The 26,658-nt window shown below is 40.7% G+C and overlaps 2 protein-coding genes across 2 annotated transcripts in view; one reads left to right on the top strand and one right to left on the bottom strand.

Annotated features, from left to right (window-relative positions):
- SYTL5 (synaptotagmin like 5) overlaps positions 1–26,658 on the top strand; it is a 234,584-nt gene that overhangs the window by 102,256 nt on the left and 105,670 nt on the right. Inside the window, exon 2 of the mRNA XM_079909888.1 lies at positions 1,227–1,705. Within this exon, the coding sequence (XP_079766014.1) occupies positions 1,587–1,705 (119 nt within the window). The 5' untranslated portion in view covers positions 1,227–1,586. The remainder of the gene's footprint in view (positions 1–1,226; positions 1,706–26,658) is intronic.
- On the bottom strand, positions 12,909–13,934 carry LOC307180066 (E2F-associated phosphoprotein-like; the record flags this gene model as incomplete). The annotated part of the gene is made up of 2 exons (XM_079910146.1): positions 12,909–13,749; positions 13,872–13,934. 2 exons carry the CDS (start codon positions 13,932–13,934, stop codon positions 12,934–12,936), a joined length of 879 nt encoding a protein of 292 aa, XP_079766272.1. The 3' UTR covers positions 12,909–12,933.

A 26,658-nucleotide genomic window follows, 5' to 3' on the forward strand; every position in this document is an offset into this window, starting at 1 on the left:
GATAGCTCGTGGTCTGTAGGAAGCAGTTCAGTTCTGAGTCATTTCAGCAAAGTTCTGGTTTCGTTATACAATGTAGAGAACAAACACATAGGGACTTTGGAAAGTTAAAGAGGCCCTGGGCTAGAGCCTGTCCTTTCAGATCTGAGAATTTGAGTCAACCTGACCTTACGGTAACTGGGAGGTCCCAAAGCAACCTTTGAGTAAATATCTCATTACCCTTAGAAACCTGGCTAGAACCAACCAAACCAAGTGTAACCTGCATACGGATTGTAGTTCAGAGACCTGAAGGGAAGCTGAGGAACAGTGTCGTGGGATGATGCCAAATCACAAAACCCCGTAGGTCACACTAAGAGCCATCGTTCTTAAGGGGATGCGCAGAGAGAATACAGGTAGCAAGCCAATGAAAGAATGTGCCCAAGAGTTAATATGATGGAGAGGGCCTGGTGAGCTTATGTTGACAAAGGGATAGTTTTAAAACATCTATTTGGTGGTATGTTAATACAGAGCTGGGCTAACTCATGAACAACCATGTACATCGTAAGATATAAACCTATGTTGAGAATAAAACATCACCCAGTAGTTGAAGTTCCTGTGTTCTCCTCTCTGATTGCATCTCTCAGAATTCCCCATGAATTTCCTTATATTTATACTCCAAATGTATGTGGTCCTAAATTAGATGTAATGTCTTTGAAAATTATTTCCTTCATGCATATGCTATCATTCTGCATGAATTCTTCTGCAACTTAAGTTTCTGCATTCAACATGTCTGTGAGAGAGATTTAGGTTGATATGTGCAGCACTGATTCATATTTGTTTTGCCGGTGATGCTTTTTTATGTCGTGGTCCTAGTTTTGGGGAGGGAGGGAGGGAAGGCATGATGGAGCCACTCAAGGGACCTGTCCTGTGTCGACAGTCCAGACTGTGCTCTTAGAGTCCCAAAGCGGTGACCCGTGGATCAGCTGCAAGGGTGGTAAACGGGATCTGGCTGGTAGAGGAAGCTCTTTATAATGGAAGAAGCAGAATTGACATAGAGAACCTGGAATCAACTAAATATAAGTACTCTTTGATGGTAATAAATACAATAAGTATTTCATAAATGCATGTTTACTGATTAAAAAGTGTTTTTTGAGTTAGGCACATCACTGTTTCAAAAATTAGACACTCTTACAAGTGCTCTGAGGAAAATGGCCTAATTTTCCTCTCCTTTGTTTTTTCCACCTTTGCAGTGTTTTCTGGATTCTGTCCCAGCGGATCTGTTTCCTGCTCTGTAACTTTCTGGGTTAACGTTGAGCATCATTAGGGAAACTCAGCTGCCACTGGACTGTACACCACCACGAAGGCTTTGGAGATCTTTTCAGTTAAAAGAAGAATGACTTTCTTGAAATGTAATCCCAGTGGAGCTTGTTTTCTGTGTTGCCTGGAAGAATCCCTACCTACCATCAGCAGTTCTTCAGAGACCTTATAAAAGCCTCTCTACATCAAGCAACTGAGTGACTCTGGGTTGTTCGGGGAGACCTTAAGAATTGTGGATATCAATTCACCTGGAAGATTCAACCACTGCTACTCAGAGCTACTGCTGAAATACCATGTCTAAGAACTCGGAGTTCATCAACCTGTCATTTCTATTAGATCATGAGAAGGAGATGATCCTGGGAGTCCTAAAGAGAGATGAATATTTGAAAAAAGTAGAGGACAAGAGAATAAGGTAATGTTCTTTTGTCTGCCTTCCTTGACTGTTTTCTGTTTGAAGCAATTTAGATCAGAAATGGGGCAACTGCAACCACATTGGTGACACGTGTTAGTCAGTGACTTCGTAGATTGCAAGCAGTAGCACAAATATTAGAAAACATCTTTGGCGCTTTATCATTTATCTAGAAGGAAGGATGGGATTGAGCTGTAAATAGGTTGATGAGAATGTCAATTTGCCAATGACATCATAACTCATAGGTAAGTGGAAGGACTGCTCAGGTTTGAGAACCAGCTCTGGGATGTACTAGTTGTGTGACCTTGAACCAGTGACTCAACTTTTCCATGCCTTGGTTTCCTCATCAATAAAACAGGGATAATAGTAGCACTCATCTGATAGGGTTGTTGCAAAGATTAAGGAAGATAATGTGTAGTGCCTGGTACTTAAGTGCACAATAAATGTTAACTATTATTTATTTATAATGCCTTTCTTAGGTCAGTCTTAGTGGGAATTTGCTTTGACCAGAGCTGGGAGAGGAAGGGGATCTGGAAAGTGAAAAGTTCCCATTGTATCCCAGAACTCATCTGAATTTCTTGAAATAAGTTTCTGTGTGAGGAAAGTTGAGTAATGTGGGCAGCGTTGAATTTCACATCGGTTGTAGGCAGGGTTGATATTTAGCTGAATCCCCAGGTGTGACCTCATCTGTCTTTCAGCCAGTATCCATTCTGATTGGTTACGTCATCTGTTCTGAATGATCAGAGCATCATTCTGATTGGTTGCCACATTCATTCTGTTTGGTTGCTGCCTGTCCTGTCCTGCTTGTTAACTATATTTGGTTAGGGCTTCCCTGGTGGCGCAGTGGTTGAGAGTCCGCCTGCCGATGCAGGGGACACGGGTTCGTGCCCCAGTCCGGGAAGATCCCACATGCCGCGGAGCGGCTGGGCCCGTGAGCCATGGCCGCTGAGCCTGCACGTCCTGAGCCTGTGCTCCGCAGCGGGAGGGGCCACAACAGTGAGAGGCCCGCGTACTGCACAAAAAAAAAAAAAAAAAAAAAAAGATATATATATATTTGGTTATTACGTCTCAACTCTGAGTAGAGGAGCAAAGATAAACAGAGTTCCCTCCTCAGTCACTGCCTACTACTGTGCAACGTGTAGCTTTTGTATATCGCGTGTCTACCAAAACTGCAATCAGAAGCTTATGTTTGTTTTACTTGAGGAGAAAACTCATCATAAGATTATCTTCACATGTTTCAAAAATAGTCAACGTGCCTAAAGGAACTAGGATCCTTAGAATTGGAAAGATATTGAAATATTCTCGATTGATTCTTATTTCATAGTGAAGAGCTCAGAATTTTTATTTCCATCATTTCAAGGTATTCCGCCAATCTTAAAGGCTTTGATTAAAATCATTGCACTTTTTCTGTGCTTAGAATTCAGGTGGCAATGAAATGCAGTTAATGATTTTCAAGAAATCAGTAATATTTTTGGCATTGGTAGTCCAGTCATGAAAAGTGACTGAATTTTCTAATGGGCTGCAAAAAGTTCTATTGTTTATGGGGGGCAAGGTACAAAGCAATTATTGCTAACATTCTCAGGTGAATTCAAAATCACCCTGTTTAGGAAAAAACAATTTAATAACCAGATCCCAGGAAAGACTGAAGTACAATGAACAGGACTTTGTTCAGAATATTTGTTCCTGTCATTCTCAATAACTATTAGTAATAATCTATTACACTCCTTCTTCCTTTTTCTTTATCTTCCCTTGCCTTCTTTCCTTATTCTCTGTAACAATTGTGTCATATACAATAGAGCTATCAAGAATAAAGCTGTTGATTTCTTGGCTCTTTTAAACATTTAGAGGATAGCAGAAGAAAGGCTTTTTACAGATCTAAGAGATACTTTTATAGAAAATAGATTCTTTTTTGAAAGTGGCAATGTCTTGTTCCCTTCTTTCATAACAACACTGACTAATATTTAGTTCGTGCGTTTTTTTTCTGCATTGTCTCATTTTGTTCTGAGCTACCAAGACAGGATCCCAGGCCAAATGACTCAAGGCTCTGCCACTCTTCACAGCTTCCTGTACTGAGAAGCCACGCCAAAGTGGGTGGCATGGGTTTAGAGTGCGTTGCTGTTGAATCACCCATCTACGTTCGTTGATTCAAATCTTAGTTACACCATGAAGTGTTCGTGTCACTTTAGACTAGTTGCCTCCATAGGTCTAGGTTCCTCATTTGACAAAACAGAAATAATAACATTAGCTACCTCATTAGGCTGTTGTAAGGATTAAATAAGCTCATATTACCAAGAGCTTAGAACAAGGCTGGCCTACAGTAAGCACTTAATAATGGCTGGCTAACATCATTAGGCTTATTGTTGGTTTGTGTTGCTCTTGATTTATGAGTTGTTGTGAATACCATCAGTGCTCCACTCCGATCCTTTGAGCCCCTTTCTTGGATCTGTGCTCTCATCTCCCAGTTTCCACGTGCTTTACTTCTAAACACTGGCACCTACTACCTTCTTTAGAGGACTACCTTTGGGTGGCTGGAGTTGCCCATAGGAGTAGAGAGCCACAAATGCCAGATAAACTTGAGTTTCTGTCCCTACTGGGCCGCCCCGGGCCAATGGCTGATGGGTACAGAAACCCTCGCCTGAACGCAAGACCGACTCTACAGTGCAACTTCTGCTTCAGAGCTCCCCATGGGATCATGCTGAGACTGGCCTTCAGGTAAAAATCACAGTCTTCCTTAGTCCCCCTTCTCTTCCCTTTCCTGCCTCCCCTACTCCCTTATAGATTCCTCCTGAGAGCATTTCAGAAATCACTTGCACAGGTATCTACATCTCTGAGTTAGCTTCTCAAAAGCCCAAGCAGGAGATTTGGCAGACCAGTCAGTGAACTTAGTCCATTTTCCTTGATATCCTCCGAAATCATCAACACAAAGAATTTATGGTGTAGCAGATTTTACTGCAACTGTAAACATTCGTGCTTGCTATTACAACCATTGTTTTCACTATGCTACAGTGGTGTAGGTTGACATTTTGTGGGAGTCTGGAGGAATAAGTAAGCTATTATGGATAAGATAGAAATTGAAGGAATGGTTTCACAGAAGAGCTAACATTTGAGCTCAGCCTTGAAATGGAAAGAGGATGTTGACATTGGCAAGTATAGATCAACTGTGTTTCAGCTGTTTACCATGACCCACAAATTTGCCTTCAGATTCCGCTAGTAAGTTTCAGAAGGAAGTGGAAGCCAAAGAAAATTTTTAAGAATTATGATGATTACTAAGAAGAAACTGATCTGGAAAGTTAGTACATTGGAGTTTGGGAAGCAGTGGATTTCTTGTTTGTTTGTATATTTATTTGCTTGAGTAGGTTGTCCTTAGAGATAAGGAAAATAGAACAATGGAAGAGTGTAAAAATGGTATCGAATCAACATTTTAGGCCTGTTGCCCAACTGTGCTCCACAGTCCGTATAGCCACTGAAGTGTGTGGCATTAATTAAGGTGGTGAAGCCGAATCTGGCCTCTGTACTCCGACACCTAATTAAATCGCGGAGACAGAGTTTTGGGTGAGGTAGAAAAGAATAGCTTTATTGCAAAGGGGGGCACTACGGGCTAACGCCCTCAGAACTGTGTGTCCCAATGCAGGGGGTGAGGGTAGGGGGTTTGTGAGGAGTTTTATAATCGGGGGGCTGGGTTGCTGATAAGGAGCAGGGTGCGTGCAAGGCCTGCATTCCTTCAATCCAGAGATTATCTGGAGTCAGGTGATGATGCGTGAACTGTGACCTTCTCTGGAACGAAGAGTGCTTCATCAAGTAGTTAACATCTTCCATTTGGTGGGGGTTTTAGTTCCGCAGAAGAGCTCAAAGATATTGTTATGTGTATCCCTTTAGGGGGAACCAGGACCCTGCCCCAAGGCTGCACTATTGTGTCTTTGAACTGTCTCTGCATCCCCTCCCTTCCCTGATTAGCAACTGTTTGAAAGGCTTTCCGTGCCCAGGAGCCCCACAGAGTCCTGCTCGGTTTCAGTGGGACTGACCTCTAGGTGCTTCTGAAGGTGCTTTGCACCCAAAGGCACATGAAAAGTCTGATAATTACCTCCAGGCATGAATTGTAGGCTGGGAAGAGATATTTGCCAACTACCAGAGCATTCTAGGTTGATCCAAGAGGCTCAAATATATTTATTCTTCTCCTTCCGACTAAGAAGGAAAAAGAGGTAGGAGATATCTAGACACAGGTTTCAACTATTAGAAAGTAAGTTTTTAAGATATTCTCTGTGAAGAACAAATCACTTAGATGTATTGATGGCTTTAATGCAATGAAGAAAGAGGGAGGAACTGATGCAAAGAAAATTGAGCTATCAACAGTAATTGCAAATGGAAAAAAATACCGACCATTTGGAACCACAAAATTAAAATCTTTATTGATCATTTTGTTCCTTAGGTTTTTCTAACTTTGGAAGAACTCAGCCTAACAAATATGAATACATGCCACATAGTATCTATGCCACATAGTATCTCATTAAAAAATTCTTACCCTACTTGATTTTTCACACCTAAAAACAAATACTGCTCAATGTCTACTTTGTGGTATTGGACTATATATAGGAAATCTTCAACTTATAAGTGACTATGTTACCAAGTCCAAGCTCACTCTGCTCGCCGCACAACAGGCCAATAAATCGGGAGACGAGGTGTTGAGGCAAGGAAGACGACTTTATTTGGAAAGCTGGGCATCTGAGAAGATGGTGGACTAATGTCCCAGAGTACCATCTTATCGGGGTCTGGATGCCAGTTTCTTTTATAGAACAGAGAGGGGGAGGAGGTGAGGAAGTAATGTAAAAAGGCCATACTTCTTGCAAAACATCTCCTGATTTGGCCAGCCTCAGAGAGGGGATGTGTTTATTTCTTCTTTCTTGGAGCCATTCACAGGTGGGCAGGGTCAGAATGTTTCCCTGTGAGCTGAACAAAGGCACTTTACTTTAGTTTAACATTCAGGCAGAGGGGCACGGTTCCCCAAGGGAGGCCATTATGTATGCTAATAGCTATAGACAACATCCTTTTGGTGATTATAGTAACAAAAGGCAGCAGAGAGCAAAGGTTAAAGTAGAAGAAACAGATCCAGCCCGGAGTCAGATTTTGTTCTTCCCTGTTACAGCTGTTCATTTCAGCAGTTCATCTGTGGGCTGTATTGTCACTTAGAGGCTGTCATTTCCATTTAGCCGCGATGCAGGAAAACGTATCTGGCCTTATGTTCTGTTTGGCACCTCTTCTTCGGCTTGTGTCAGTGGTGAACTCTGTTGGTTGTCTTACTGCGTACATTTCTCTTTTCTTCATCCCTACCCAAAACTCAGTTTTGCTCAGCTCCAGCAATGGATTTTTTAGGACAGTCCCTTGACTTTTTTAGGACAGTCCCTTGACTGGGATTCCTCTGCCAATTATTATTGGTCTGGTGGTGGACATGAGACCGAAGATGACCCACTCAGACATATATGGCCTGAATTTATGGAAGGTTCCCTTTCTCACTGGATGGGTTCAATGAACCATGTCATCCTGGTTGCTGCTGAGTATAAAAGCCAGCACAATGATGAAGCGGAGCCAATAGGTTGGCAGAAAATTATTGTCAGCATCCTGATATGCTAGAACCTGCCACACTTCTGGCCTTATTCTTTAAGCAATATAATATATTTCAGTGTTATTTATAGCAGTTTGGATCAGATTTTCTGTTACGTGCAGCCAAAAGCATCCTACAACCCCCAGAACTCAGGAGTAATCAACATTTGTTGAGCGTGTTCTATGAGCCAAGCACTCGGTATTCATTGTTAGAATGATGGAGGTGAGCAGAGACACAATCTTAATGCTTCTTGGGTCCATAAACATAAAACAGTTCGCAGTCATGGATCAGGCTTTATCTATGGTATAAACCAAGGGTCAGCAAACTTTCTGTAAAGGGCCAGATAGAGAATGTTTCAGGCTCTACAGGGCATATGCTCTCTGTTGTGACTATTTCACTCGGCCTTTGCAGGGTGAAAGAAGCAATATGTAAACCAGTGGATGTGGCTGTGTTCCAATAAAGCTTTATTTATAAAAACAGGCAGTGGGCTGGATTTGGCCCAAGGGCTGTGGTTTGCTGACCTTTGGTGTTGAAAACAACACCTTGGTAAGTTCTAGCCTTGGGAATAGCTGCATACACCTGAAAGCTTGATAAGCCATCTTGGGGAGAAGCAGGACATTTATAGCCTAAGAGAGAAGATGGAGTTGGACTAGAAGCCGTCAGCTAATAGAGGTAGAACATGGGCTTCTGTCTGGGAGGTTAGATGATTTCACAGGGTCCTTCCACCTCTAGGAGATTTTGATGCCTCTCACCCAATTTGTAGTGGCTCACGTGCTGGACAGCTTCAATGTATTTCATTGCCTCTGTAGAAGAACAACAAAATGATCTGGAGGTATAGAAAATAGCAAGAAATAGCAGGAGGTTCTGCACAATTGCAAGGGACAGATTACAACTCCATTTTCCCAATGAGGTAAGAAGTATTAATTTCCCTATTTATAGGTGGGGGAACTGAAGTGCAAAGTTAAATAACTCATCCGAGATCGCACAGCTAGTAATTAAGTAGCAGAACTGTGATTTGCATTCCCCACAGTCTGGCTCTAGAGCTCACACCCCACTCTTAGGTCACTTTTAACTTCTGAGTGATATATCTGATCTCTCAGGGGGGCTAGAATAAAAGAGATGTCAAACTCCCCAGAGCCTTCCTCACGCCGGAGAATGGATTACTCAATTCACAAATGGACACTCATTTAATCCTCATGTCAGCCCTGAGGTGTATGTCCTATTATAATGTAGTATAGCTGTGGCAACTGAACCTTAGATTAAATAATTTGCTCAACTGGTAAAGATGAGAGCCGAGATTCTCTCATTCCCTTTTGCTTCCTTTTCCTCTGTGCTGGGATGCTTCTGCGGTAACTGCACCCATTCCGACCCTGTTGAAAGCCCACAGCTTTACTAATAGCTGTCAGAGAAATGGAGCAAAAGAGAAAACATTTCTTTAGCCTGGTATTTACTGAAAGCTCTGACCTGTAAGCTGTATAACACTATCCAAAGTTATTACGACTTTTACTGAAGCGTTGCTCTCACACAATAAAAACTGACAAAGAGTTCCGTATGTTGTTCTACCCTTTATGCTGACTGAGAACCAAAGTGCAAGCGTATAATGATTCGTTCCACACAGCTAGCCCAGCTGAGACGGGCCACCAAGCAAACCAGAGGTTAGTATCATCAAGAGACCACAGAGATCAGCCTGGGAACTGCCATCCACCTTATGGCTTTGTCTTTGGGTTTGATTCCATCATTTTACAGCAGGATGGGGGAAGAAAGAGAAGGAGGGAGAAACAAAAGGGGAAAGTGCATTTAAATTGGCTGTTTGGAATCCTGCAGATAAGCTAAATATTTGGTTCAAATGGATTTGAAGCGATTTCAAGAATTATCCATTCACCCGGCAAGTAAGGGCGACCAACAAGTGCCAAAAACAATATCTTAATACCCTACAATTGTTTGATCTGTGGGGCTGTTTTTTCAAATCTTATCACTACCACCAAGAACAGAATCGGTTTGACCTTCTCAAGAGCGAAGACTCACTGTCCCCGTAAAACACCAGGAGAACTATTAGAGTGAACTTCTAGTTTGGTAATTTCTTCTTCTTATTATTACTTTTTTTGCGGTACACGGGCCTCTCACTGTCGCGGCCTCTACCGTTGCGGAGCGCAGGCTCCGGACGCGGAGGCTCAGCGGCCACGGCTCACGGGCCCAGCCGCTCCGTGGCATGTGGGATCCTCCCCGACCGGGGCACGATCCCGTGTCCTCTGCATCGGCAGGCGGACTCTCAACCATTGCGCCACCAGGGAAGCCCACCTCTAACATTTTAGATTTCAGGAATATGACCGTTGTATATCAACAGTTTATCTGAAGGTTCCTATAGTAATAGGAGTTAGGTTTAATTGATTTAACTGTGTAATAAGATTAGGCTGACATGCATTTAATAATTTTTCTAATCATTTCATTGCAGAGTAATTAAGCATAACTGGTAAAGATTTCATGCACATATCTAAAATTGATAAAACTTCTAATGGCAAGAGATTTTTTAAGTTGTTAAACTCAATAATGCACTAGGATCTATAAAGGGCATCAATATCTACAATATTTTTGTATTATAAATTCTTAATTCACAATTAAAGAAATATTTAATATCTTCTGATACATTTTTCATTATGGAAGTAGTTATGATTATAGAAAATTAGAAAATACATATAATATGAACTTTATAAACTCACATGAGATCCCTCTTCCCAGAGATATTTTCCACTTTTGTTGAATTTGCTTTCTGTTGCTTTTCTTTGTGTACATGTAATTTTCACATAATTGGAACCACATTATATATGTAAGTTTGTATCCTCTATCTTTGCTTAACGTTATTTAATGAACATTTTTGATGTCATTCAAAATTCTTTTGAAGCATAATTTTTATTAGCTGGATAAGATTTCATAACACAGATGTGCAATATTTTAACTTCTAATTTCCATGGACATCCTTATTCTTAAATCTTCTGTCTTAATTTTTTATTATATTATGATTCATATTTTGATTTATACTTCCTTTAAATTGAAAAATTGTTTTCCAGAAATGTGTCCATTTCCTCTTCACCAGACTGTTACATTATATCACTGCCAACATCAGAATTATTGTTATAAATCTTTACTAATTTGATAGTGTCCTATGTTAATTTGCATTTATGTGATTATTAGTGTTTTTACATGATTGTTAGCCATTTGTATTCCCTCTTAAGTGGATTTTTTATTCGCATTGTCTATTATTATTGGATGTTAGTGTTGTTTTAACATTTATTTGTATGAATTTATATTTGGGAAATAATTTCCAAGATTCAGCAAAAATTCATTGAGTACTTATTATGTGCAAGGCATAGGAGACGGAGATGAAGTAATTTCTAGTTTAACAGAAGCAAAGTTATATTTTATTGGATTTTTCAGAGTCTCCACTTTCACAATAACTTACACAAAGAATATGTCAATTTGATTTAAAATACAAATAACTTACATCTTTGCCAGACTCTCTACAATTCGTATTTTAAAGGCAGGATTTGCATTCTTCTCTACTTCTGTAACAGTATACATGCTATTTATTGGTATGGAAATTAGGGTAAGTTCAGCCCTGAGCGTCAGAAAATCAAAATAACAGTAGCTTAAGTAAGAGAGAAGGTTTTTTCTCTTTTTTTACCTTGATGAAGTCATGAGGAAAGCAACCCAGGGCTGGTAATGGTGGCTTCATGCTCATCCGAGGCCCAGGGTCCTTCTAATTGGCTGTTCTGCCCTCTTCAACACGGGCTAACACACCTGTTAAAGTAAAAAATTATTCTGACACTTATTAAAATGGTAAGGAAGACTCTATTCAGGACTATTGCCATAGATTTCAAGACTATCATGAAAAAATAAAAGTAAAAACAAAGACTGTGGTAGTAGGAGAGGGAGATCAGGTTCAACTCCAAATACAGCAAAAGCAGATGCGGACATATAGCCAGTAAGTAGGGTGAGGGGGTCAATTAATGGAAAATTACTTAAGCGGAGACATTGATGGTAAGGGAATTCTTACTAAATTGACTTAACAGAATTCTTACTGAAGGCAGGCCAGAGTGATGTCAGATATCAAGGGGTAGGGGGGCACGGGATTCTCGCTAAACTGATTTAGTAGGACTCTTACTGAATCTGGGCTCTGCAGGTTGAAGACAGGGCCCAAGGACGAGGTCTAGTCGAAAAGAGACCTCAGAGGAGCCTCTCTAAAGTTTGGTCAAGGGAAGAGTCTGAGTCACACTTCATGGTCCAAGATGGCTGCTCCAGCTCCCATCATACTGCCCTAATTCCAGTCAGCAGGGAGAAGGGACAAGGGCAGAGAAAAAGACAGTTTCCCTTTCCTTAAGGCCATTTCTGAGAAGTTTCACGATGCCCTTGCTTACATCCTGTTGGCCAGAGTGTAGTCACGTGGCCATACTTAGCAGCAAGGGAGCTTGCATATTTAAATGGAGTTTTTACTCTGCGTGGCCACGTGAACAACTCACTTTTGGAAGTTTTATGGCTCTAAAAGGGTAAAAGGAATGTTGAGAGACAACCAGCAATTTGAGGTAATGGGTGCAATTAAGATCATGCATCTTACAGATCAGATTCGTTTACTCCTCAGCACAAATCTCATCTTCCTCTTTATGGACTCTGAAAGCAATTAAATGTCAGTGGTGATTTTCAATGAAGCATTTAACAAAAAAATCATAGCACGTAAAACAACATTTATATTCATCCTCAATGAATGTCAAAGAAACAGTGATTTGACATTTCTTGTACCATGTACTGATAACTAGGAAAACTGCTGAAAGTATTTTTTGAAATAATCTTTATCTATGGAAATATAAGTCCCCATAAGCATCACCTAAAGAGGTAAATGGGAAAAATTAAGTACTGATAACTGCCTTTGCTGTGCATGTAACTCCTTTTTTGCTGCATTTAAGATTATTTAGTTTACACAAATTCAATTTAGAGACAGTTGAGAAGTAAACTTCAGCTATCTCTTTATAAAAGTTAAAACTAGTATGTACCTGTATTCAGCAGCAGAAGTAGTTTTAAAGAATTTTTCAAGGGCAACATATTCTCTTTAAATTATCTTTTTTGTGTATGAATGCCCAATTTCCTCCCATCAAGTCAATTCTGTCCTTTCATTGTCATAGCAATAATCTTTAAAAGCCCAGTATTTTATCCTTTTTTTTTTGTTTTTTAAAGCAAATGCAGGTTTCCTACTTCTTATTGTACTGATTCTGTCTCCACATCCTCTCTCTCTGAATAATTTACCATGTGGATAACAGGACTTTCTCCTGGTTTTTTTTTTTTTTACCTGTAACTCCAGAACATTTTAATTCTAAAGAGCTTTAATAAATAAAAAGCCCCAGTTTCCAAATATCTATCAAAAAGAGAATGAATAACGACTCCCATCAGAGCTGGGGAAAAAAAATTTTTTTAAAAAGGAAGGGGAGGGATGAAGGTAGATAACCATTTTTTTTCAAAAAGATAAAGATAAAACTGCTTCCTCAAATAACCACTGAGAATGTCACTTGAGATGAGTAGGCAGGAGGAATATAACTGTCCATATTTGCCTTGTATACAGTACTGGGCAACTAAATGCCAACTTAGCTATTTAGGAATGGCTTGCTAAAACGTTGAAAAGATGAAAGACTTCATCCTTGTCATAGACCGCCACTTCGGTGGAACATTCAGTGCACATGACTGGGTGATAGATTTCTTCCACATCTGTCTCTGCCTGCTCCACAGCGTCTTCTTGGTTAGACCTCATCTTCTTATGGCCTCGCCTTTTCTTCCTGTTCTCTGGGGTTTTGTATCTTAGAATCTCTTCTTTGTTGATAGAACAATTCATTACAAACATTGCTCTATACTGTGTTTTGTATGATTCATGCCTTTGGCAATCAAGACACAGGGTGGTCACGCAGGCTGGGCAATTCAAGACAGCATCACTATTTGGAAAAGGCTGTTGTTGTTGACGTGGCCGCTGTATTCCAAAACCATGGTAGCCGCTTCTCTGTGTATCAACCCAGACCTGATCTCTGTCATCTTTTTCAGGATCATATAGCAATTCATCATTTGTTGGAATTCTGTGTTGTTTCTTCTTCTTTTTCTCGGTCACCTGTGCTGCTTTGTCTTCATCCTCAGAATCAGAATCAAAATATATATCGTCATAGTACTTTGTCGGAGCTGTTCCAACTTTCCCATTTCCTGAGGAAGACCCTGTTTCTAGAGAGGATAACTTGTCCTCCATTGTTTTTATGGTGGAATTTAATTCAGCTTCCATTTCTTTTTCAAATTCATCTTCACTAGAGGATTCACTTTCTCCAGTAAGACATTCTCTAAGAAGTTTTCGTTTCTGGTCAGGAGTTCCATGTAGAAGCACATCCACCTCATCTTCAGAACAGTGGCAACTGTCACAGGAATATAAAGCCTCTTTAAAGACATTTAACTACATGGGAATTCCCTGGTGGTCCAGTAGTTAGGACTCCGTGCTTCCACTGCTGGGGGCCCGGGTTTGATCCCTGGTCGGGGAACTAAGATCCTGCTCAAAGCCGGCTCCTCGTCACTAGGCTCTTCAACTGCGCAGGGGTCATAGTCATCTTGGAGGCGGTTCATGGCGGCCTGCCCCCTCCGATACCGTCCACAGGCGTCGGCAGAGTACCTGCTTTCTCCGCAAGTCCCTTTCCTAAAGCGCTCCAGCACTACTCTCTCCTGTTTTTTTTTTTTTTGCGGTACGCGGGCCTCTCACTGTTGTGGCCTCTCCTGTTGTGGAGCACAGGCTGCGGACGCGCAGGCTCAGCGGCCATGGCTCACGGGCCCAGCCGCTCCGCGGCATGTGGGATCCTCCCAGACCGGGGAAGGAACCCACGTCCCCTGCATCGGCAGGTGGACTCTCAACCACTGCGCCACCAGGGAAGCCCTCTCCTGGTTTTTAAAAATTTATTGGAGTATAGTTGATTTACAGTGTTGTGTTTAATTTCCACTGTATAGCACAGTGACTCAGTTCTACATGTATATATATTCTTTTTCGTATTTTCCATTATGGTTTATCACAGGATATGCTTCCCTGTGCTATACAGTAGGACCTTGTTATTTATCCATCTATATATAATAGTTTACATCTGCTAACCCCAAACTCCCCATACTTCCCTCTCCCATCCTCCTCCCCCTTGGCAACCACGAGTCTGCTCTCTACATTTGTGAGTCTGTTTTTGTTTCATAGATATGTTCATTTGTGTCATATTTTAGATTCCACATATAAGTGATGTCGAATGATATTTGTCTTTCTCTTTCTGGCTTACTTTGATCAGTATGATAGTCTCTAGGTCCATCCATGTTGCTGCAAATGGCATTATTTCATTCTTTTTTATGGCTGTGTAGTATTCCATTGTATATATGTGCTACATCTTTATCCATTCGTCTGTCAGTGGACATTTAGGTTGTTTCCATGTCTTGGCTATTGTGAATAGTGCTGCTATGAACATTGGGATGCATGTATCTCTTTGAATTAGAGTTTTGTCTGGATATATGCCCAGGAGTGGGATGGCTGGATCATATGGCAACTCTATTTTTAGTTTCTTGAGGAACCTCCATACAGTTTTCCATAGTGGCTGCACCAACTTACATTCCCACCAACAGTGTAAGAGGGTCCCCTTTCTCCATACCCTCTCCAGCATTTATTATTTGTAGACTTTTTAATGATGGTCCTTCTGACTGGTGTGAGCTAGTACCTCACTGCAGTTTGGATTTGCATTTCTCTAATAATTAGTGATGATGAGCAGTTTTCTACTGTTCTTGATACTCAAGAAAGGTATCCTTTGGGTTTCAGATTAGTAGAATATGTCCTTGTTCCTTGTCAGGCCAGGAAATTGAGATGATATTTATTTCAAGGTGTTCCCAGGTGGAAGACTTGGTTTGATAGTTACATATGAGATCAATTTCTGCTATGATTTTAAGACTATAGATAATAAACAGTTGCCTGTCTGTTCACGTGGCTTTGAGAGATCTCCTGGTACGTTCCTATGAGCCAAGTGTTTTACTACCGGAAAGTGCTTGGTATCATCTGCAGACATGACTATTTCACAGTGCCCCCTCTCCTTGAGACACTTTCTTTTCTTTTTTCTTTCTTTGGCCGCACTGTGCAGCTTGCAGGAACTTAGTTCCTTGGCCAGGGATTCAACCCGGGCCCAGGACAGTGAAAGCGCAGAGTCCTAACCACTGGACCACCAGGGAATTCCCAAGACGATTTCTAAACACAATTAAATCGACACAAATCGCAAGTTTTCTTTCTTTCTTTTTAAAAAAGATTTATTATTTATTTATTTATTTTTTAGTTTTTGGCTGTGTTGGGTCTTAGTTGTGGCACGCAGGATCTTCATCGAGGCATGTGGGATCTTTCATTGCAGCATGCAGGTTCTTTGTTGCGGCACGCAGGCTACTCTAGTTGTGGCGTGCAGGTTTTCTGTTCTCTAGTTGCGGCGCGCAGGCTCCAGGGCACATGGGCTCTGTAGTTTGCAGCATGCAGCTCTCTAGTTGAGGCACATGAGCTTAGTAGTTGTGGTGTGTGGGCTTAGTTGCCCCGAGGCATGTGGGATCTTAGTTCCCCAACCAGCGATTGAGCCTGCGTCCCCTACATTGTAGGGCGGATTCTTTACCAGTGTACCACCAGGGAAGTACAAAGATTTCTTTATTTAGTCAAGCGTTCTTTCAATTCTGTTCCTTATTTACGTTCTGTGAAGTAGCTTTCTATCTGAGTGAAATTTTTCCCCAATTCTTGGATGGTCTTGATTGTTTTTAATAGCCTTTGACTTGAAAACTAATCAAAAGCTTTATAAAGTTTATAGCGGTGTTTGTTGAGGAACAGTTCTGTTGGGGATTATTTGTCATGAAAGACTTTGTGATAAGAGGCGACTTGGGCAGGTGGCATTTAGTGGGAGAAGCAGGGCAGGCAGAAGAAGCCCTTCATGTTTACTGAGGCTGAACTTTGTGTTCAGCCTGGCTTTGCACAACTAGGAAAGCAATAGCAGTCCTTAATATAAATACAGTGTTCTTTCTGAGCAACAATATTTTAATACATTGAGAGGCAATGAGGGGAGCCTGGTGTAGGAAAAAGAACAGATTTGGGAAAATAAAACTCTGGATCTGAATCGACTGCACCACTTAATAGCCCTGTGAAGTTTCCTTTCTGAGATTCGACTTTCTTATCTATAAAATCAGAATCATAATGTCTTTCTCATGGGTTACTGTCAACATTTAAGAGCATGATACTTAAAACAGAGTGCCCGTCATTATTGTGGCTAAGCCTTATGATGGTTAGCTTTTAATAATAGGTTCTACACACAGAATCTACAATCAAAATGAAAAAGTCACATTTTTGTATTCGGAGTACGGGAAGGAGGTCTGGTCACATCTGGATTTTCCTTAGGCAAATATGAAATAGCCCCAGTGTTGACGGCATTGCCTCTGGATGTGAACAAAAGACAGGAGTGGTAGGAGGCATGCAACCGTTGGCATCAGGCTGCTGTGACATTATTCTGCCCGCATATGTTATTTCAAGTGATTTTTGTCTCATTGTTTCTGGTTCGGGCAATACTTTTCGTTAGTCACCATGGTTTTGCTCTCTTAAAGGAATATGAAACTCTAGCTTTAGACAGGGATTTAGCCGGCAGGCACTGCAGCAGAGGCTGAAGCAAAACCTGATAGCAACATCTTTGCAAGTGTACAATAATAAAAAGAGCTAATATTTACAGAGTTCTTATTGTATTTGTTTGGGAAATAAGTTTGGCTGTGGGTGACAGAGACACGTTTTAATTATGGCTTAAACAAGATGGAAACGTAATACATTGCTCTCTAATGGAAAAGTCTGGGCTGTTCGGCGGATTTGTGACGTTGTTAATGGTGGCTCCATTATAACATGGGTCTGGGTGCCTCGTCTTCTGTAGTTCTACCATCTTGAGAGTTTGGCGCTTCATCCAAGGTGGCTCACCCCTATGTTCTCATCCCAGCCTCTGGGAAGGAAGAAGGGTTCAAGGGACAGGGATACCGCTTTTCCATTAGGACCATGACCTAGAGGTTGCCTGTATCATTTCTGATCACATCACATTGGCCAACATTTAGTCTCATGGCAAAACTAACTGCAGGTCATGCTGGGAAATATAGTCTTTACTCTGAGTGGCCATGAGCCTAGCTAAACATTCCACTAATAGAGAAATGGAGAAGACAGATTTGGAGACGCATACTAGAATGGTCTATTCCACAACTACTGTGTGCCAAGCTGTGCTTCACACTTTACTTATGCTCACGACAGCATCATCTTACTTAATGGTCCCAAGAAACCTATGAGGTTGTAACTACTATGATTTTTTTTTTTTACGCAGGGAATATTTCGAGACACAGGTTAAGTCTCTTTAAGTCTTGAGACAGAGAGGCTAAGTAATTTTCTTAAAATCTCCAAGGAAATAAGGGGCAAGGCCAGGATTTGAACCCAGGGAGTCTGACTTCAGAGCCTTATGCTCTGGACCGCTGTACAGTCCACGCTTGCTCATTATTTCTCTTGAGCCTTGATGTGCTCTGCTAGATGAGATTGAGGATTGTGTAAAGATGTCAAGGAATCAAAGAAGCTTTGTGAAGCTTCTGTGGCTTCCTCTTCCAGGCAGCTAATTGCTTCTCTTCTAAAATTCCTAGCGTATTTGATGCAAAATAGTGTTCAGGATAATTAGGTCTAGACAGGGTAATAGAAGAAAAGTAATGCCACACACAAGTGACGGGAATTTTAATGAAAGCAATTCCTGATTTGAAAGGAATGTGTCTGTGCAGTGATAAAGCAAGCAGTCTTTGTAATGCATTGAACATTTTTGATGATGGGATAGAAAGAAAATGATTTCAGTATATCACTGGAATATAGAAATGAAAATATTCTATCATTCAACTACAGTTGAGATCGTTTATCTCTTCAGTCTTTAGGATTTCAACTCTATATAGGTCATCAGTTCGCATGTTAATACACATGTATCTGTGTAGCAACAAGGAAACATAAAGAATAAACTGATATTTTAAAATACAAGGGCATCCTGAGTTTATCTCAGATAAAGAATTGGTGTTAGCTGGAAGTAAATGTCTTCAACAACTTTTTTCCTTTTTCTTTTTCTTTGTATTTTTTAAAATTGAAGTATAGTTGATTTATAACGTGTTAGTTTTGGGTGTACAGTGTACAGCTCACCGTTGGCTGATGGCTGCAATTGCTGATGACTGTGACATCCTTTGTTTACTGATACGGCAGGCAATATTCCATTTATTAACAGTGGAGTGCTTCAGTTATACATGTATATGTGTATCTATTCTTTTTCAGATTCTTTTCCAGTATAGGTTATTACAAGATATGAATATAGTTTCCTATGCTATACAGTACATCCTTGTTGTTTATTTTACATATAATAGTGTGTATCTGTTAATCCCAAACTCCTAATTTATCCCTACCCCCCTTTACCCTTTGGTAGCCATAAGTTTGTTTTCTATGTCGGTCAGTTTATTTCTGTTTTGTAAATAAGTTGATTGGTATCATTTTTTAAGATTTCACATATAAGTGATATATTGCATTTGTCTTTCTCTGCCTGACTTACTTCACTTAGTATGATCATCTCTAGGTCCATCCATGTTGCTGCAAATGGCATTATTTCATTCTTTTTTATGGCTGAGTAATATCTTTTTCATAATATTCTTTCTCTTTGTATTCTTCATTACTTTTTAACAGTTGATTTGGGGCCATATTTACCTCTACTACACGTTTTCATCCATCTCCAGTATTCTTTGTTTCTTTTCAGGTAAGAACAAAGAGAGGAAATGGTTAGACTTTAAACGTTTTCAAGAATCACAATAGCTTTGCTTTGTCAACAAAAGGGTAGGAATGAGGTTAAGGAAGATGGGAAAAGTTCTAAAAATCCTTACCAAGTAATTAAGAACATTCTGTAGTTTTCTCAGGCTCATATTACTTTTTCGAAATGTGTTTGATTTCAGTTTTAGCAAATTTTAATTTGAATTCTTAGCCGATCTAGCATTGTACATTTTCCTCTTCTCATTCTCTTTTTTAATAATAATGGCATCATATTGTAAAGGTCTCTATAATTCATGGAGCACACTACCATGCTTAATTGCCTCTGGCTCTCACAAACACCCTCGGAGGAAGATAGGAAAGGAATTACCATCTTCATTTTGAAGTTGAAGTACTGAGACCCAGAGAGATTAACTGGAATGCCCAGTGATACCTAGTATGGCTGAGATTTTCTCCCCCCACCCCCACCCACTCCCTTTCTTTCTCCCTTCTTCCCTCCTCCTTTCTCCTTCTCTGTCACTCACCAGCTTTTGCTTATGCTCTTTTATTCATTCAATTAAATGATAGCCATTATGTTCCCAGCACTGCTTATGTGCTATAAAATGCAAAGCTGAACAAAACAGATACAGTCTTACCCTTGTGGAGATTACAGAGGAGTTGGCAAGACATTGAACCGGTAAAAACAGCCAAATAAATGTACAATTAAAAATTATGGTAAGTGCTGTAAAGAAAAAGAACACAGTTCTCTGAGTTAGAATAAGATGGGAATCTGTGGTAGATTTGGTAATCAGAGAAAGCCACTCTGGGGGAACAGCAGTAAAGCTGAAATAAAAGAATACATCGAAGCCAGCTAGATGAAGAACTAGGCTATACATTTATGAGTCAGGGCACGCTAAATGATGCTGTAAGAACAGCCCCAGATTCTTAGTGCCTTATAACAATGAAGCTTTATTTGTATCTCATGCTCCATGTCCATAACAAGATGGCTAGGGACTCTCTTTCATGGCATCCTCAGACCAGGACTCAAACTTACAGGGTACACACTATTTGGGACATTGCCATTCTTCATGCAAAGAAGAGGGTTTGTGATAAACCATGCACTTGCTCTTATAGCTTTTACCTGGAGTCACATATCACATTTCATGGACCAGTGTGAGTCACGTTACCACATCTAATGTCAGGAGGGCAGGGATCTGCAGTCCCAAGTTGTTCCACTTTCCCAGCCTCCCTTGCAGCTAATGGTGATGCTGTGACAGTGTCTGGTCAAGGGAACCTAAGGAGGACTTCATTAGGGAAGTCCTTCTTGATGGAAGGAATTCTGAATCAATTTTTGCTTTTCTATTAAGATACAGGTGTAACTGACACGCCCTCCCTATTCTTCCTGCCTTAAACTTGGATGCTCTGCTGAAGATGCCTGGCCATTTTACGTAAGAATGATGAGCCATACCTTGAAGATAGGGGACCATCAGAATGAAATGAATTCTTAATGACCTGATTTTGCAGCTGAGCTAATACAAGCAACTACCTAATTCTGGATTTCTTGTATGTGGGGGGAAGAAATGAAACCAATTTTTTAAGCCTGTTACTTGGAACCAGAAGCATTTCTAGCTTATGTGGATGAGAGAGATGAACAGATACTGTGCTTATGTTGCAGGAAGGGGGACCCCTTCCGGGGCCCGAGAGTAGGCTCTTGTCTAACACTCGGAAAAGAATTGTCCGAGGAGACACACGTGCTGACAAAGCAAGAGACTTTATTGGGAAGGGGCGCCTGGGTGGAGAGCAGCAGGGTAAGGGAACCCAGGAGAACTGCTCTGCCACGTGGCTCACAGTCTCGGGTTTTATGGTGATGGGGTTAGTTTCCGGGTTGTCTTTGGCCAATCATTCTGACTCAGGGTCCTTGCTGGTGGTGCACACATCCCTCAGCCAAGATGAATTCCAGCAAGGAGGATTCTGGGAGGTTGGTAGGACATATGGACTGGCGTCTCCTTTCGTCTCCTTTTGACCTTTCCCGAATTCTTCCGGTTGGTGGTGGCTTGTTCTGTATTCCTTACCAGGATCTCCTGTTGTAAAATAACTCATGCAGATGGTTACTGTGGTGCCTGGCCAGGGTGGGCAGTTTCAGTCAGTGTTTCCCCTAATACTTACAGCCCAGAAACTCACCTTTCTCAGATACCTTCCTGAGACTGGACCAGCAATGCAGGAACCAAATGAGGTCCACCTTGCTTTGTGAGTGGGGGCTAGTAAAGCAGAGGAAAGAGACATCTTCCATCCTGTTCCTCTCTCCTAGCTCCCTGTACTTCCCTTTCTCCTTGGTACTTATTCTCCAATTGCACACTTTCTTTTCCTGGCTGCAGTTACCCTCCCATTATCCTTTCTCTTCTTCTTGAGCGTCTGAAAATCGTTGTGTCCATTTAAGGTGAAATTATCCTAGATATGATTGAATTAGGTCAATTTCTCAGAGATTTGAAAAACCAGTAAGCTGGGACTCAGGATGGGAAAGAACTGGATACTGGCCCTACGTAGCTAAGGTGCATATCAAAGGAATGATTTCAACGAGCCCGGACTCTTGCATCTTCCCATACATAGAAAACCGCTAAATTCATTAACTTGAGATGTTTGGTTGGTTTACTTTACTTAACGGTAATCTTTTGATGTTCCGACTACCTGTTTTTTGTTTGTGTGTTTGTTTTTTTGTGTTTTGCAAAACTTCTATATTTCCTGAGTCCTCCTTTCCCTCTTCTGAGCAGCCCCTCAGAGCTATCTGAGAGGCTGCCTCCTGGGCTTAAATCCTCAGAAAGTCTGCCAAATAAAACAATTCTCAACTTTTAGGTTACGCATTTTCTTGAGTCGATGTGCTTAATATTTGATGCCGGCCTATGGAATTCTCCCCAGCTTTTTCCATAGTCTCAGAGTTAGCTCTCAGGATATGTGGGACAATTAACACCAATTGCCTTAGGAATTCCCAATTGGTGTGTTTGGACCTTGAAGTTCTTGCTTCCCTGTGGCCTGATTTATACAGAGTCCCAAGTCTTTTCAGACTCTAGAACTGGGAGCTCAGTGAAACCCAATTGCTAAATAAAGTCCTGTGAATAGAACACAAAGAAAGATGCAATATAAATGTTTGACTTTATGGCCATAATTTCTCCAAGTGGTCTCGCCCACTGTAGTTAAGGAGCTGCTAAGTGGTTAAACTTCAGGCACCTGATCATAGAATTTATTTCCGGAAGAGAATTAGTCTCTTGGAGTATCCTGCAATACCTCCTGTTCTCAGTTTCTTATTCTTTGGCCCACCAGCCTACTGGGATAGGACTCAGTCTAGGATCGTTCTTTGTTTTACTCATTTTGATCACGGTGTTGCGTTATCATTGTTGCATGAATTGTTACAGGCAGTGTTTTATTTCTCCTGTGCCCTGAGGTGTTTAAAGGTCTAGGCAGTGTTTTTTTTTTTTTTTTTTTTTTCAGTACGCGGGCCTCTCACCGTTGCGGCCTCTCCCGTTGCGGAGCACAGGCTCCGGACGCGCAGGCCCAGTGGCCATGGCCCACGGGCCCAGCCGCTCCGCGGCATGTGGGATCCTCCCGGACAGGGGCACGAACCCGCGTCCCCTGCATCGGCAGGCAGACTCCCAACCACTGCGCCACCAGGGAAGCCCTAGGCAGTGTTTTGACTAGGCAGTGTTTTATTTCTCCTGTGCCCTGAGGTGTTTAAAGGTCTGTTATGCTCTTCCAAATAATACAACTGCAATCTTCAAATGAGAACTCATCCTGTTATTTTAAAACTTGTAGCCTTTACAGGTTTTCAAAAGTAAATTGTGTGGAACTTTTCTTACACTCAATTTCAGGAGCCAGTTGCTCATGAAAAAAGGACATAAAGATGCTTTGTAAGCTCTGAATAAGGGATTAGAAAAGCATGTGTTGTGGGTTCTGGTCATTTGTGTTCAGTTGGACAAGAGAGTGAGGACTCTTTTTTTCTTTTCTATTATGGTTTATTACAGGATATTGAATATAGTTCCCTGTGCTATACAGTAGGACCTTATTGTTTATCTATTTTATATATAGTACAATAGTTTCTATATGCTAACATCAAACTCCTAATTTATCCCTCCCCCAGGCTCTTTTCCTTCTGGTGACCATAAGTTTGTTTTCTATGTTTGTGAGTCTGTTTCTGTTTCATAAATAAGTTCATTTGTGTCATATTTTAGATTCCATGTATAAGTGATATCAAATGGTATTTGTCTTTCTGACTTACTTCACTCAGTATGGTAATCTCTAGGTGCGTCCATGTTGCTGCCAATGGCATTATTCTTTTTTATGGCTGAGTAGTATTCCATTGTGTGTGTGTGCGTGTGTGTATCACATCTTCTTTATCCATTAATCTGTCAAGGGATATTTAGGTTGCTTCCATGTCTTGCCTATTGTAAATAATGCTGCTATAGACATTGGGGTGCATGTGTCTTTTCAAATTAGAGTTTTCATCTTTTCCAGATATATGCCCAGGAATGGGAATGCCGGATCATATGGCCACTATATTTTTAGTTTTTTTAAAAAATTGAAGTACAGCTGATTTGCAGTGTTGTGTTAGTTTCTACTGTACAGCAAAGTGATTAAGTTATACATATATATATATATTCTTTTTTATAGTCTTTTCCCTTATGGTTTATCACAAGATGTGGAATATAGTTCCCTGTGCTATGCAGTAGGACCTTGTTGTTTATCCTAGAGTGAGGACTTAAGAGTGCCCTGTATGGCTGCCTGTTGCAGCAGATGAATCATCTTGCATCATTTGTCCTCTTCTTGACTGACATCAAGGATACTGGGAGTCCTTAGTAGGTGTCCTGTTTTGACTCATTTTCGTATCTGAAGTACAGAATGCCTAGCACACAATAGGCACTCAATAAATGCTCACTGGATGAATGAATGAGACAAAGAACCATAGGTTTTTGGAAACCTCACTTTTAAAGTTCTCCATTTATGAATCTCTCATTAGGCTAGGAATTCAAAGACTTGCTTTCTGATTTTATCTCTACTGCTTACTATCGTTAACGTGAGGCTCATAATATCTCATAAACTACTTTGAAGGCCCAAAAGAGGTAATAGTTGTAAACATTTAAGGATCTTATGATCTAGCACAGAATTGAGTCCTGAGCAGTATATATAAGAAACTAAAGCCATCGTTCCTGCCTTTGGGGAGATGCTAATCTAGTTGGGTATAACAAAGCAGAGAACCACAAGCGTAGAAGGAGGTGGTATGAGATGTGTGTGATGATCCTGGGATGTCTGGGGGTATTTTTGTTTGTCTGTTTTTGGTTTTTTCTGGAAATATTGAAGGAGGGAATGGAGCTGGATAACAAAAGAATGGCATGTCTGTGAAGCATTTAAGTGGGAGTGAACCTTTCTTCTAGAGGAGTGTTTTCCAAATCTGGCAGTGCATTAGAATACATAGGGAAGCTTTAAAAAAAATCATTGCATGGGCCACATCTCAAACCGATTATACCAGAATCTGTGGGGATGACAGTTGGGAAACAGTACTTTTTTTTTTTTTAATACATCTTTATTGGAGTATATTTGCTTTACATTGTTGTGGTGAATCAGCTATATGTATACATATATCTCCATGTCCCCTCCCTCTTGAATCTCCCTCCCACCCTCCCTGTCCCACCCCTCTAGGTGGACACAGAGCACCGAGCTGATCTCCCTGTGCTATGCAGCTGCTTCCCACTAGCTATCTATTTTACATTTGGTAGTGTATATATGTCCATGCCACTCTCTCACTTCATCCCAGCTTCCCCTTGCCCTCAAGTCCATTCTCTACATCTGCGTCTTTATTCCTGCCCTGCCACTAGGTTCATCAGTACCGCTTTTTATATGTTTTAGCATACGGTATTTGTTTTTCTCCTTCTGACTTACTTCAGTCTGTATGACAGATTCTAGGTCCATCTACCTCACTACAAATAAGTCAATTTTGTTCCTTTTTATGGCTGAGTAATATTCCGTTGTATATATGTGCCACATCTTCTTTATCCATTCATATGTCAAGGGACACTTAGGTTGCTTCCATGCCCTGGCTATTGTAAATAGAGCTGCAATGAACATTGTGGTACATGACTCTTTTTGAATTATGGTTTTCTAAGGGTATATGCCCAGTAGTGGGATTGCTTGGTCATATGGTAGTTCTATTGTTAGTTTCTTATGGAACCTCCATACTGTTCTCCATAGTGGCTGTACCAATTCACATTTCCACCAACAGTGCAGGAAGTTCCCTTTTCTCCACACCCTCTCCAGCATTTATTGTTTCTAGATTTTTTGGTGATGGCCATTCTCTGGTGTGAGGTGATACCTCATTGTAGTTTTGATTTGCATTTTTCTAATGATTAGTGGTGTTGAACATCTTTTCATGTATTTGTTGGCCAGCTGTATATCTTCTTTGGAGAAATGTCTATTTAGGTCTTCTGCCCATTTTTGGATTGGGTTGTTTGTTTTTGTGATATTGAGCCGTATGAGCTGCTTGTATATTTTGGAGATTAATCCTTTGTCAGTTGCTTCGTTTGCAAATATTTTTTCCCATTCTAAGGGTTGTCTTTTCATCTTGTTTATGGTTTCCTTTGCTGTGCAAAAGCTTTTATCTTTCATTAGGTCCCATTTGTTTATTTTTGTTTTTATTTCCCTTACTCTGGGAGGTGGGTCGAAAAGGATCTTGTGATTTATGTCATAGAGTGTTCTGCCTATGTTTTCCTCTAAGAGTTTGATAGTTTCTGGCCTTACATTTAGGTCTTTAATCCATTTTGAGCTTATTTTTGTATATGGTGTTAGGGAGTAATCTAATCTCATACTTTTACATGTACCTGTCCAGTTTTCCCAGCACCACTTATTGAAGAGGCTGTCCTTTCTCCACTGTACACTCCTGCCTCCTTTATCAAAGATAAGGTGACCATATGTGTGTGGGTTTATCTCTGGGCTTTCTATCCTGTTCCATTGATCTATATTTCTGTTTTTGCGCCAGTACCATACTGTCTTGATTACTGTAGATTTCTGCTATAGTCTGAAGTCATGGAGCCTGATTCCTCCAGCTCCGTTTTTCTTTCTCAAGATTGCTTTGGCTATTCAGGGTCTTTTGTGTTTCTATACAAAGTGTAAAATTTCTTCTTCTGTGAAATATGCCATTGGTAATTTGATATGGATTGCACTGAACCTGTAGATTGTTTTGGGTAGTACAGTCATTTTCACAATATTGATTCTTCTAATCCAGGAGCACTGTATGTCTCTCCATCTGTTTATGTTATCTTTGATTTCTTTCATCAGTGTTTTATAGTTTTCTGAGTACAGGTCTTTTGCCTCTTTAGGTAGGTCTATTCCTAGGTGTTTTAATCTTTTTGTTGTGATGGTAAATGAGATTGTTTCCCTGATTTCTCATTTTGATCTTGCATTGTTAGTGTATCGGAATGCAAGAGATTTCTGTGTATTAATTTTGTATCCTGCACCCTTACCAAATTCATTGATTAGTTCTAGTAGTTTTCT

Source organism: Stenella coeruleoalba (genome assembly GCF_951394435.1).
Source record: "Stenella coeruleoalba genome assembly, chromosome: X".
NCBI classification, from domain to species: Eukaryota; Metazoa; Chordata; class Mammalia; order Artiodactyla; family Delphinidae; genus Stenella; species Stenella coeruleoalba.